The following is a 13,598-nucleotide window of genomic DNA, read 5'->3' on the forward strand; positions in this document are numbered from 1 at the left end:
TTGTAGGATTTCTCTGATTATTTCTTTCCAAATATAGTTGCAGTTATCATCTACAGCATTTTTTTCCAATAAGTTATTTGATTTTAAAACAAAAATGCAATTTGAAAAGTATCAGCTCCCCCCCCTTCGATTGGCTCAGATTGGTCTGCTCCACTGTGACAGCGACAGTGTTCTGTCCCGTGTGGCCATGGGTAGCTGGTATATTTAGTTCTGACCCAGTTACCACAGAACCGGGATAAATAGGACATTCAAAGGATTTCATCCTAACTTCACTTATACACTTCCAGAGCGGTCCATTTTAGTTTTTCCTGCAACGTACTGTCAGTGGTACTCCACACCCAAACAGGACGCTGTCGGTTTAATTCTCTCAGATTGGCAGCAAAAGTTCAGGACCAGAGGGAGATAATCAAGATGGACTCAACATGTAATCCTGTTAAGTTTTCACAACTGCTGCTGATCGTTACTGAAGTGGAAGGTGTTTTCTCTGCAAATCCCAGCTGCCCTCTAGTTTACTGGGAGATAAAACAAACTGCTATTAATTATAGAAGCACTCACACAGAGGAAAATTTCTTCCCACATTTTATTATTTGTTATTGTTCAAGCACTTCCGTGAAAAGGTTCAGATATCTGCCTTTCTCGTAACAGTATAATTAATGTGAATATTCTGATAGATGTGGCTGTTTACATTCAAAACAAAAGCCGACCTCAGCTCCAGTTTTAAATCTGTCAATTTAAAAGGTGTTTTTATTATGTCTACCTTCCTTCATTAAACCCAGCACCTTCTGCTTTTGCTTCCTGTTAGTTTATATTCTTGTGTTTCACTTTTATTAATGATAACATGGTTTTTTTTTTCAGCATACCTTTTTTAAACAATTCAGGTATTTAGCTGAAGAACTGCATATTTTTCCTGAAATTCTTTATTTTATGTAGGGGTGATGTTTTGAAAAGTTTAGAGCAGAAACAAAATTGAATTCCAGTGCTTTTTTTTTTAGATTTATTTTCCTTGATTTATTCATAATCTATTTAATGCATTTTTTTTATTCTATCTTGCTAACCCTCTACAGACAGTGATGGTGTCCTTGGAGGGTTTGACCAAGATTGTTGACCCTTCCCAGCTCACGGCTGACTTTGACGGCAGCTTAGAGTACAACCATGATGACTGGATTGAGGTTTTGATGTTTTCCCTTTTCTATTTCATTTCAGTTTTGTGGTGGAGCTAATTTAATAATTGGTTGAAGCTTTTTATAATTAGCTAAGACCTACTGTGGTACAATGGAATTTCCAGCTTAGACCCTTTCATTCCAGGTGCGCCTCTCCTTCGAGACTTTTGCCAGTGACGCAGCTCGAGCGCTGGCACGCCTCGAAGAGCTTCAGGAAACCTTGTCCCAGCGCGATCTCCCACGGGACCTGGAGGGGGCTCGGCGGCTCATGGAGGAGCACGCTGCACTGAAGAAGAGGGCTACAAAGGCGTCGATAGAGGAGCTTGACACGCAGGGCCGAAGACTGCTCCAGAGGCTACAGCTACAGACTGCAGGGGTTGGGGGTGGCAGTGAAGGGGGCTACAGTAACCGCGGCGTTGCAGCCAGCGGAGACTCCAACGACCACCATCATGGTCTTCACGCAGACGCACACAATCTGGTTGCTAAAGTGACGGCGTTATTGGATAAGCTCCACGGAACGCGGCAGAATCTGCAGCAGCTGTGGCACATGAGGAAGCTGAAACTGGACCAGTGTTTCCAGCTGCGGCTCTTTGAGCAGGACGCTGAGAAGGTCAGAGCACTCTTCTTTAATTTGTCCGTGTTGGAGTGTTTCACAGTTCCTGCATGCTAGGTGAAGATAGAAACACATGATCTAGTTAGTCCATGGATGTTTGACCTGATTTACGCACAATATCCCCATGTAGATATGGACACACATATATCAAAGCTTCATTTCTCCTTAAAAACTATTTAGTTCAATCATTGTACTTTGGTATCCTTCTGAAAATCGACCAGATAAAGCAAGGCGCAGAAAGAAGACTATCAATAGTATTGTAACTCAAGGTAACAACACAACCTCTCAAGCAACTTTATAATCCTGTGACCAAAGCTGACATTACAATTTTGAAGTTTTATTCATGGGACTATGAGCAACCTCACGGTACTTGGATACAAGAGGAAATACAACCACATGTTGATGAGTCAATTTGTTGAAATAGTAAAAAAAAGGAGTAAAGAAAACCATTGAATGTTTGTCACTTCCTGCTTGCACCATCTCTTTGCTTATTTACCATAATGGGGTTCATGGAAACAGATTGAGTAGGACTCCACCAGTGACAGAGAAATACAAGTTTTGTCTCCAGAAGTCATATTGCCAAATTCCAAAGATTCTGGGAGAACATGGCTTGGACTGATGCAATAAAACCAAAGCATCCCATAAGTTGTCTGTTTATAAAATAGTGTGACTGAATTAGGGAAGGGGCTTGGTTCTGTTTTGGGGCTCGACAGGGCATAATTCAATTTCCAAACTACCAGGTCATTCTGGAGAGAAACAATCTGGTCAGAGTTAGTAAGCTCAGTTTCAGGTCATGGGTCGTCCACCACTAGGACAATCACTCAAAACAAACAGAAAGCATTTAAGACCATCTGAGAGAAAGAAAGAACATTGCACTATTGTCAGATGGTCTTCCAGGGTTCCAGATCTTAATCCTCTATAATATGCTTCATATCCAAACCAAGAACGCTTGACAAGTGTGCTCTGTAAGGTTCCATTTTCATTTAGTAAACTATGTAAAATATCCAGATCAACTAATACTCAGAAGCAAGGTCTGATTTATTAAACACAGAGAAAATAACGGAGGGTGCCATTAAACATTTGTCAATTTCAACTATTTCTAATGTAGTTGCACTTTTTTGGTTAATTAGAAGTAGTACCAACACATTTCTCTGCATATGACAGTCACATACCTAATGAAAGATGTCTAATGTGTCACAATCCTGCATAAATCACAAGTATACAACTTCTGTTCACACTCTGGTGAACTATGAAGAACTTAGTAGGAATCAAACTCAGCTAGTGTGTTTCTTCTATTGACTGTATCACAACTGAGCTTAGAGATGGCATTTGTCTGTAGAAATTAGTTCTTAGTTGATGGATGAAAGGTTTTGAGTAAATGCAGGCTCCTAACAGCAGGCTCCTCTTGTTCTCACTGTTGTCGTTAATCAGCATATTGGAAATAAATCTTGTAAAGAACACTTTTCTTTCTCTTCTCCACCTTTTATATCTGTAGATGTTTGATTGGATCATGCACAACAAGGGGCTTTTTCTGACCAGCTACACCGAGATTGGAGGGAACCACCAGCATGCTGTGGAGCTGCAGACACAGCACAACCACTTTGCTATGAACTGCATGGTAAGAGTCAACCTGTTTTGCTCTTTTTTGTGTGTTTTTTTTGCTGTTTTTTCAGTGCTCACATACATATATCATTACTGCCAATGGATGACTAAAATAATGGCGGAAAGACCTCTCATCTGTGTGTTACCATCACACAATGCTTCACCCTGTTTTGAAGCAGTGTGTTACAAACTATTCTGCAATTCTTCTGTCCTGTTTCTGTTTCTCATACGACTCTTTTGAACAAAGCCAAGACTTTGCATTGTCATTGCCCGTCGTGGAGCCGGTCCCAGTATTGACCCACTTTATGACCTCTGTGCCTCTCCCACAGTTTAGCGTTACAGTCTTACATCTCTTCCCACTTGATCTGCTATATTTATTAGCCGGTCTGACAACTAAGAAATATAGCTGAGGACATTGGATTGTGTCATCAGCATTCTTATAGTATCATGTTCTGCCACAAAAAGTGCATCGCTTCTTATCTGTGTTTTGTTATTACAGTTTTATTGTGTCCAGTACAAATTTCATTAATGAACTTTTAATGGATTTATTTTGTAAATAAGCAATAAACCAAGCCTGAATCAGGCGCTGGTTTGCTCTAGGCAAAGGGATTAACACACCATTACCTCTGATTCAAACTGCAGCCACCTTTCTACAATAAATACAATTATAGTCAAGGGAGAAGTAAACACACAGGTTTGGAGACCTTAAAGTCTCTCATGGCTTTACTGATGTAACAAGCTGCTGTCAGGGACAACGCGAGGCTAGTCACCACCCACAGGTAACTCAAGCTAAAACCAACCACAAACCCTTGAGAATACATCGATGGAAATTCTGTGTTCTTGAGAATATGACCACACTCTGCCCACACGCATATCCGCACAGTCAGGTTAGCTCTGAGTGACCACTGCCACCTCCACCCATTCTTTCACAGGAAGCTCTGCTTCCTCTTCCTGTTGCTTGCACGGCAGAATGGAAGTACACAGTGTCAAACTGTGATTATAAGTGTGCATGTACGAAGGCTACATAAATACTGTTATTTTTGTTAGGATTTTCTGCTATGTGGAGATTTTTACAGTAGAAAAACGATCAAATATGACACATTTGTTTGGTAGTTTGACACTTTTTAAAGCATAGTAAAACTGGTATTAAAAAGATATCATTTTTTATCAATAAGGATTATAGTGTTTAATCAGTTATCACTTGGGAGGATGTAACTATTAAGTGAAGACTAAATGCTAAAGAGGCCTGTGTTATATCATTTAGGTGTTGTAATGTCTCCAGCTTTAAACAATTAATGTAGTGATGTTGCTGTTATGCCCCCTATGGGATGTTCTTTGCAAGTACAGCTGGTGAATTACAAGTCTTCTACAGTACATCTCTAGTCATTAACACTTTTCACCTTTAATAAGGCGACTTATGCAAATGTTGTGGGTGTACTTATTTTTATTTTGATATCAGAATACATTTATAAGATTGACATTCAAGAAGTTGGATAAATCTAGATACAATTCTCTAATATTGGCAAGAAATTCAATACGTCTCTCAGTTGTGACTCAGGAAGGGAAGACTCAGATTTGTTTAGTTTCTATCTTTGTCTTAGTGATGTATAATTGTGATTTAATTATACTTTTGTAAACTTGTTTTTAAATATAATCAGGGTTGCTATATTTTTTTAAAATAAAAGAGTAAAACACAACATTTTGTTCTATATACGGTACTTTATATTCAGCTCACAAAGCATCGGACAGGAATAAATACAAGACTTGTTTTGTTTTTATTTTACAAAACAACAAATATCTCTATATTGCTTAGCTCTATGATCATATGTTTCTCAATCTCCTATCTTTTTTCACGGTATACCTCAGTATAACAAGGTATACTGAGAGATAAATAGTTACAGATTCAAAAACACAAATTTTTCCATCATACCTTTTATGTTCAGAAAGTCAGAGTGCTGGGGTGACCAGATTTTTTCTGTTTTCTCTAACAGGCAGCCCAACCTTCTGCTGAGCTATGCCATTTAGTTATATTAAAAAAATATATACAAGTTTGTATTTATGAAAATATTTTCAATTGTAATAAACATGGAGAGTCAGGTTTTGAAAACTAAGAAAGCACCCCTAATTACTTTTTGTTAAGTTAATTTTGTTTTAATGTTTCATTTGGTAAGCTACGGTTAGCATTTCGGTTACCAGGGTGACTTCAACTTAAACCAGTAGAGTTAATCCAACTAACCTGCTTCTTGTGTTACTTTATAAAAAGCTTAAAAGTTAAAATGCCTTACATTCAGTTTAATGAGAAGGAAAAGTGGTCATTTTTGTTTTGATAACATTTTGTTTAGATAACTGTAATTAGTTAGTTTATGTTTCACACTTTTGTGCATAGGAAATAGCATTGGAAACATGTTTTTTTTAACTCAACAACATTATGTCATCAGAAACTCTCACATGCCAACATTGACAACATGTGTGTGTTTACACAAGTATAAAAATACAATATTAAAATGAACAACACAATAAACATAATCTATTCTTCTTAAATTACAAAATGTCAATATATTTTATCATGTAGAGAATGTCGTAGCTATATGATATTGATCAGTGTTATTTTGAATACAAAGCATATACAGAGAGGGGTGGAATCCTGTTCTCCATCGGCCATAAATCAACACTCGCACTTCCATGAGTTATTACATGAGTCGTTTTGCAAGTGAAGAACGAACGATTCTTGACTCATGAACTTCTGTAAAGACACAAGAAAAAAAAATGCAGTTCAGACTATCCCCACTACATGTAAACTATATATGCTCACTTAGACACTGGAGTCGGAAAACGCCTTACCTTAAACATTTCACAGTTTAAGACATACAGCTCTGAATCAAAGGTTCGGTTCTCATCATTAGAAACGTAGTATCTTGGTCCACACCCCAAGCCTTTTAAAAGAGAGACAGTTTAAGAAAATGTCATCTTTAAGGGAAAAAAAAACTATTTTTAATTTAGTATTTTACTGTTTACAAAAATGTTCATACTTTTTTGGTACAAAGATGTTTTACGCTTTACTATCTCTTACCGATTCCTTCAAGCTGTTTCTCTAGTGACCGTTTGTGGAGTCCTGCGAGTATGTCACCTGTTCATTAAAGAAATGCCAAATAATTGCACTTTGTTTCTGACCGATCTGAACAAAATGGCAAAAATATCTCTTTGCAAATCAAAGTAATGCAGAGTGAGCTAAATCTTCTCCAATGCTGTAATGCGCAGCACAGACTTCAAAATGTACACAATTTGATCAGTCTCAAGAAATTTCTGCCATTTTTTTAATATTTAAAATGTACTTACAAGCAAAGCTCAGACCAAGCACTACTACAAGCAACAGTAGGCACAGCAAGACCAGCCCCACCATGGTTCTCTGCAAGAAGGCTAGTTATCAGAGAACACGTTACAAACACTACTGCTGGGTTTTTCCCTGGAGTATTTGCTTTAACTGTGCACTGCTTTAAAATTGAAGCACATTACCTAATTGCTCTGTTTTCGCCGATGCTATGTTTCCATTCGGTGGAGGCCATCTTAAAGTCATGTACCTGCTAGGGAGAGGCAGACTGTTGATCTGTGGACGGTTGGGAGTGTCATTAGTTTGCCGGGAGGCCCTGTTAGTCAGCTGAGTGGCTCCTCCTGGCACTGGCACAACCTCTCTTTGTCTTATACCAATGTCAAGAGTGTCTCCGTTTTCATAAGTGTCATCTTGGTCTTCCCACGGGTCAGAATCCATCGCCATGTATTCATTGTCTGGACTCTCGCCTGGTTGAGGGCCCTCCATTGTTGAACTGCGGGGCTGTCTGTGAGTCAGCTCATGTTCTGCAGGCCTAAAATACAGGTATCTGTGGATGCAAATAACCTGGTGGGCGGGAGAGGTTTTCATCTGCATTCATAAAAATCAAAGAGATCCCACCTGCCTCTGACACGAACCGTTTAGTCTCTGGCGTTAAAGTCAGAAAAAGACGATTTTTGATTAATGTACAATGCTGCAGTGTTCTGCTTAAGAGCATTGACAACTAATCAAAGAATAGAAAAGTTTATCTGTAATCAAGGTCACACAAGCTGCAAACGAGTATATTTTTTTTCTGCCTGGAAAGGTTTACGTAAAGAATCATAGGAAACTTTGGACCTGCAGCCTGGTTATTTGCCTGTAGTTTGTATACAAGGAGATGTGTTGTAGAGATTAGTATTATTCCAGTAAAGACCTTTGGGTCATGGATTTGCTTAAAAACATGTTAAACAATACTATCCCATATACACAACTGTGGCTTTCATTGTTTTCCAGCATTGTCTTTTCTCACGAAGGAGAGAACAAAAACTGCTCTTGAAACTGAAACACAGCATCTAAATATCAAGAAATAAAAATTGTGTTTTGGTTGTTTACTATATTACTTTTATTAGACCCATATATATTCCATTCTTGCTGTTACATGTGTTAGCATCAGGAGTTTTTTTTTGTTTGTTTTTGTATCCCCACAGTTGTTCTGAGTTCAATTTAGAAATCCATCCCTTTTCCTTTTTTTTCTCGCTTTTGTTAAATTTGGCATTATCCTCCGCACTTTGTGTATTTTTGCCTGTTTTTACTCCACCACTTATTCTTTGATCCTTTGCCACTAATCAGTTTGATTTGAAACACCTTTTTCTGTTCCTGTTAAACCCATCCTCACTGTCTCCTCATGCATTTACTTTGTATAAACGCCCTGTGTGTTTGAGCATTCCACTACTTTGCCCCTCTTTACCCTCTCCGAGTGTGTAAGTGCTTGTGAATTAGTGTCGATGTTCTTAGGGTCTCATAATATCTTCTTTAAAGAACTGTGACTTCATAAAACTGATTTTGGGTGTGCAGATTCTGATTATTCTCATAAATTTTAGTTCTTGACACTGCCTACCAAACTAGGTAAAAATATAATAAAACATAGGCAACCCTTAGCTTAAATAATGCAAAAGGTACTCTATCTTTTTGGATTTTTGACACTGAAAATACATAAAAGCCTGCAATTTTCTGCTATCGTCCTCTTTTGAGATTGAACTGTTTATTGGGTTGTAGCTGTTGGTTTTTTTTCCCACATGTTATAATTAAAACAAGCGACCTCGGTGCCATAATGGGCTCCAGGAGCAGTAATTGAATAGAATAATAACTGGCTGTTAACACAGTTGTTAATTAGCGTTTGCTGATCCATGCCTATCTTCACAAAACAGCTTGAAGCAGGTACATTAGAAAAAGCCTAAAAGATTAAAAGGTAAATGGCCCTTTTTATTAATCACACGTGGGTACGCTTTCCAAGCGGATGACTTTTTAATGTCCCCGAAGGTGTTTGTGGGTGTGTTTGCAGGATTTTCATCTATTTTGTTTAAGTTACCTTCTCTGTGAGCACACTTGTGGCCACAGCGTTTTACGAGCACGTTTCAGCTGCTCTGTAGCAACGCAATCAGCTTAATTATCGGAAAACACAGTTGTGGCTTCATGCATCAGGGTGCTCAAAATGTAACAAGAGTGCAGTAAGTGCTTTACCTGAAACCCTGCTAATTTATATGGTCAGAAACAATAACATGCTTGACCTACTTACTTTTTTTGTTGTTTGTTTTAACACTGAAGCTACAACTCTTTCTTTGCCCCCATTTTGAAACGCAGAATGTGTACGTGAACATCAACCGGATCATGTCAGTTGGAAATCGGCTCCTGGAGTCGGGCCACTACGCCTCCCAGCAGATCCAGCAGATCTCAGGCCAGTTGGAGCAGGAGTGGAAAGCTTTTGCAGCAGCGCTGGATGAACGCAGCACTCTGCTGGAGATGTCTGCCAGCTTCCACCAGAAAGCCGATCAGGTGCAGTCACACCATTCAAATACACATCTTGTGATATCAGAAGGTAAAACAATGGGAACAGTCCCGCTGTTGGCACAATACTTTGATGTTTTTGTGTCATTATATGTCCAAAACAAATCTGTGCATCAACAGAGCACTTCCGTCCTTCATTCACTCAAAGATAATTTCAGCTAATCCTCATTTTTGTTTCCACTTTTTCTTGTAGTTAATGTTTGGGTTCATTTGGACTAATATAATAAGCTTTAATGCAGTATACAAAGCCGCTCCAATGTTTCATGGTGGGAAAATGTTTTCTAACAGATGTATTCAGCCTTATTTTGACCAGTCTACCTTCCTTGATGAGTTTACTGTGTCCTCTAGGCTGCTTGAGCCTTTAATTCACCAATGGCTCTCATCTTGCTGCTATCAGAAGGAAGGCCATTTATTGGTAGATTTGCAGCTGCATTTTTTTCTTCCTATATTCAGATGATTAACTGAACAGAGGTCAGTCAGATGTTCAAAATAAAAGCTGTGTACTTGAAACTTTTGTGAAAAAAGCTTTGCAAGGCAGTATAGATCTTGAAAAACTGCTGCAGGTCTAGGCTAAACTGAAGGTAGACGATGTATAAAACAAAAATAAAAACAAATATTTTATTCTTACTCGGTTGAGTGATCATGAGTCACTTTTATTGTTCTCAAAAACTTTTTGCAATAAGAAAGGTGCTGCAGTGTTCCAAGCACATATTTGAGGCAGTGGTGTGTGTTATGATATGTTTGTCTTGGTTATTTCCTAACCAGTACATGAGCAAGGTGGAGCCATGGTGTAAAGCGTGCGGAGAAGGAGAACTGCCTTCTGAGCTGCAGGATCTAGAAGATACGATCCACCATCACCAGGGGCTGTATGAACACATCACCACTGCATACTCAGAGGTCAGTGCACCGAAACAAGCATGCACCAAAACAAAAACAAAGAACATGTATGCAAAACACTGAGATTTTTATGAAGATAACTCTTGTATGCAAAGATGTTCTCACATGCACAAAGTTCATGCAAATTATTTCAACTGATCCTTTGTGCTTAGTTAGTACTGTAAGCAGTGATAAACACTGTAGTATGATGAGGGTCCTGACAATGTCAAATATCATAATACTCTTTGCAAGAGTAAAACCCACAAAACAAAACAATAAATAAATAAAAATTGTTAAAATGTAAACTCTTTAGATGTTTTCCAGCATGTGAAACCACACTTCCTTGTTTCCAGGTGAGCCAGGATGGCAAGGCCTTACTGGACAAGCTGCAGCGACCTTTGACTCCAGGAAGTGCCGATTCGCTGATGGCGTCGGCGAACTACTCGAAGGCGGTGCACCACGTCCTGGACATCATCCACGAGGTGCTGCATCACCAGAGGCAGCTCGAAAACATCTGGCAGCATCGCAAAGTTCGCCTGCACCAGCGCCTGCAGCTGTGTGTCTTTCAGCAGGACGTGCAGCAAGTAAGCGACGAATGCAAACGTGACAAGGGAAAAGAAAACCCTTTGCTGAGATAGACGCTGCAGAAGGTTCTGTCCAGTGTTGCCCCATGGCTTCCTGCAGCGAACACACCTGCTTTGCCTCTTTGCTCCTTAGAAAAGAGAAATTCAGCAGCTAATCTGTGCTAATCTGATATTATATTAACATTACTGTATAATTACCTTTTCTAACGCTCTTTTGCATAAGTCCATCTATTGGACTGTATGGATAGCCTGAATCTTCTGTCAAAACTGGCGATTTGCTCTGTTGTGTCGTCTCTCCGTCTCCACCCTGTAGGCATCTGCCCTTCTCTGCCCCACTTTCCTTTCCACTTGGGTTTCTCAAGCTTTCCCTCTTTATTGTCTGTGTTTCTGCCTCTCTGCGCTCCTATCCGCTCTTTCATCACCCTTTTCTCTTGGTAGTGGTTTCCATGGTGATGCAATTTACTGTCACATAAAGTGTCGAGAGCATTTGGTTTGTCCCTTGAAAACATTTTCTCAGAGACCTTGAAATCCCTTTCATTACCACAAATGGGGTGTGTTCGTCTGTTTGATTGATATTAGGGTAATTATGTTGGAAGATTTGTAAGTTATCACACCCACATTGGAAATGTTCACACTTTACGCTGCGTTGCATCTGTTGGTAATTGTTCTTAATTAAAATATTAAAATAGAAGGAATGAGAAGAACATTGGGACGAATTGGAAAAGGGATTTTGCAACATCAGAGATATTGAATCTATAAATTGTTCTTAGTTGATTTATTTACAGCCTTTTGGGATTTTTTTGCACCCCCTGCTGACTGACATTGTGTACTGCTCTATCAATAAAAGCTGCTATTTTCAGTTTCTGGGATATTTATCTGTTTCAAGGTGCTGGACTGGATAGAAAACCATGGCGAGGCCTTCCTCAGCAAACATACCGGTGTTGGAAAGTCTTTGCACAGAGCCAGGGCACTGCAAAAGAGACATGAAGACTTTGAAGAGGTTGCACAGGTGAGTCTCTATAGTTGTTTTCTACTGATGCCATCTTGGTCTTGTTTTTCTTCGACAAGATCTTGGTGAAAGATTAATGCAACACTGGATGGAAATAAATCTTGTGACACTGCAGAAGCTTATTGAAACAATGCCACAGCGAATGCGGGCTGTAATCAAAGCTAAAGGCGGTCCAACAAAATATTAGAGAGTGTGACCATTTTTTGGTGGCGACTTTTTTTTTTTGGCCAGGCAGTGTATATTTAGTTTGCTAGTACAGACCACCAGATATTTATTTAAAATTTGGTATTTTAATGAGTTGATGAAATGCAATGTTAGAAACAGGCTCATAGAGCCACAGATCCTATAAGCCTGGAACTAAATGTACAATTCTGTAATGTTAAAAGCAGAATCAGCCAGAACCCAAAACGCAGCCACAACCAGAGGATGTTTCACCAAAAGTTTTATTACAAAAGTAATTGGTGTAGAAGGGTGTGGTCACACTGGTGGAGTCAGGGATGGGGTTAGAGGTTAGGGTTAATTGGGGTCAGAGACAGGCAGGGTTCAGCAGCAGGACTTTCAACAGCAGAAGGATTAGGCAAAAATCTGTGGTCAAAAACAGGCAGGATCAGAAACCAGAAAACTCTTTGGAACATGAGACGACAAGGCTTGAACGCTGTGACAGTGGCAACAGACAATCTCGCACTGAGCTGGTGATGAGCAGCTGTTTAAATAGGGACCAGCTCAGTGCAGGTGAGAGCAATGAGCAATCAGCCCAGTCAAGGCAGAGCTGAGGTGCTGAAGTCATGACAATTCATTCAGTTCCAGGTAATGTCCTAAAGATTTTTAGATAAGTATGCTTAAATAAACGCTAGTTACATTTATTTTTAAGTGACAGGGGTGATTTTGCAGTTATTTCTTAATTCGTTTTTTTATTCTCCTACCTGAACAAATGTGCTCAAATTAATAGTTGAATTTTTCAGAGATTCAGATTAATTTATTTGAATATTATATTTGCCCTAATGTTTTTCACATATATATTTTTAATTGATAGCAACACATTTTCTGCAAAGATTTGTGTTTTAAGACTGGTTGGATAAGTTGTCAGAATGTAGTAGTAAATATATGCTTTGTTCAGTGCTCCGTGTTTTAATTTCAGAACACCTACACCAATGCTGACAAACTGCTGGAGGCAGCAGAGCAGCTGGCCCAGACTGGAGAGTGTGACCCAGAGGAAATCTACCAGGCTGCCCACCAGCTAGAGGATCGCATCCAGGACTTTGTGCGGCGTGTCGAACAGCGTAAAGTCCTGCTGGACATGTCTGTTGCATTTCACACTCATGTCAAAGAGGTATCTGATTCCCTTTTTAGTTCACCTGAAACCAGGTTAAACTGCAGTGTTGCATTCAATTTTTACTGAAAGTATAAAAGCACAATCGACCCAGGGACACTTTTTATTTCCTTGCGAAATTGCAGATCAATATAATAATACCAGCTAATTAAATGTGAAATTATGTTGAGAGACATCCTATAATTGAAACATTTTGCGGCATGGTTTGATTGCTCTTAGTGAAACCTGCCTGCTACGAAAGCTTGATCATAACTGGGCGTCCTGACTGCTAATAAACTGCTGGCAGAAATAAGTGAAACTGTGATGCAGATACCTTTAATAGAAGCAGGAAAGAGTACATTTCTTGTTCCAATATGACCAACAAGGTAAATCTGCCATTGGCGAACCTACAAACTATCCATTTTCAAATATAACTAATAGTCCAACTACATACATACACGAAGAAAATGTGTTTCCTCTTATTTCTGCATGATGACATGTAAGACATCTGTTTGTATGTTCACTTATCCCTCAAGGAAAACTCTTTGTGCTGCAGATTTCGTTTTCATCATGGCT

At 39.2% G+C, this 13,598-nt stretch overlaps 2 protein-coding genes across 12 annotated transcripts in view; one reads left to right on the plus strand and one right to left on the minus strand.

The window, feature by feature from the left end:
• The window catches only part of LOC102227975 (triple functional domain protein-like), a 98,343-nt gene that overhangs the window by 40,989 nt on the left and 43,756 nt on the right, over positions 1-13,598 (plus strand). For all 11 annotated transcript variants that reach the window (XM_023330538.1, XM_023330539.1, XM_023330531.1 and 8 more), the window contains 8 exons: positions 1,065-1,169; positions 1,306-1,770; positions 3,269-3,391; positions 9,041-9,232; positions 10,010-10,141; positions 10,474-10,704; positions 11,591-11,713; positions 12,852-13,043. In XM_023330538.1, coding sequence (XP_023186306.1) covers positions 1,065-1,169; positions 1,306-1,770; positions 3,269-3,391; positions 9,041-9,232; positions 10,010-10,141; positions 10,474-10,704; positions 11,591-11,713; positions 12,852-13,043 — 1,563 coding nt within the window. The remainder of the gene's footprint in view (positions 1-1,064; positions 1,170-1,305; positions 1,771-3,268; positions 3,392-9,040; positions 9,233-10,009; positions 10,142-10,473; positions 10,705-11,590; positions 11,714-12,851; positions 13,044-13,598) is intronic.
• On the minus strand, positions 4,871-7,194 carry LOC111608082. Its single transcript, XM_023330542.1, has 5 exons — positions 6,889-7,194; positions 6,712-6,792; positions 6,446-6,502; positions 6,217-6,308; positions 4,871-6,118 (listed from the first exon to the last, which is right to left on the minus strand). Exons 1-5 carry the CDS (start codon positions 7,187-7,189, stop codon positions 6,041-6,043), a joined length of 609 nt encoding a protein of 202 aa, XP_023186310.1. The 5' UTR covers positions 7,190-7,194; the 3' UTR covers positions 4,871-6,040.

Source organism: Xiphophorus maculatus, chromosome 3, assembly GCF_002775205.1.
Source record: "Xiphophorus maculatus strain JP 163 A chromosome 3, X_maculatus-5.0-male, whole genome shotgun sequence".
Classification (NCBI taxonomy): domain Eukaryota; kingdom Metazoa; phylum Chordata; class Actinopteri; order Cyprinodontiformes; family Poeciliidae; genus Xiphophorus; species Xiphophorus maculatus.

Bases quoted from the DNA above. Each gene is read 5' to 3' on its own strand.
- LOC111608082 (XM_023330542.1), bottom strand. From the start codon at position 7,189: ATGGAGGGCCCTCAACCAGGCGAGAGTCCAGACAATGAATACATGGCG. The intron at 6,503-6,711 runs GTAAGTACATTT...TTTAATGAACAG, and splicing joins GCTTGGTCTGAGCTTTGCTT to GTGACATACTCGCAGGACTC. The intron at 6,309-6,445 runs GTAAGAGATAGT...CTCTTTTAAAAG, and splicing joins GAAACAGCTTGAAGGAATCG to GCTTGGGGTGTGGACCAAGA.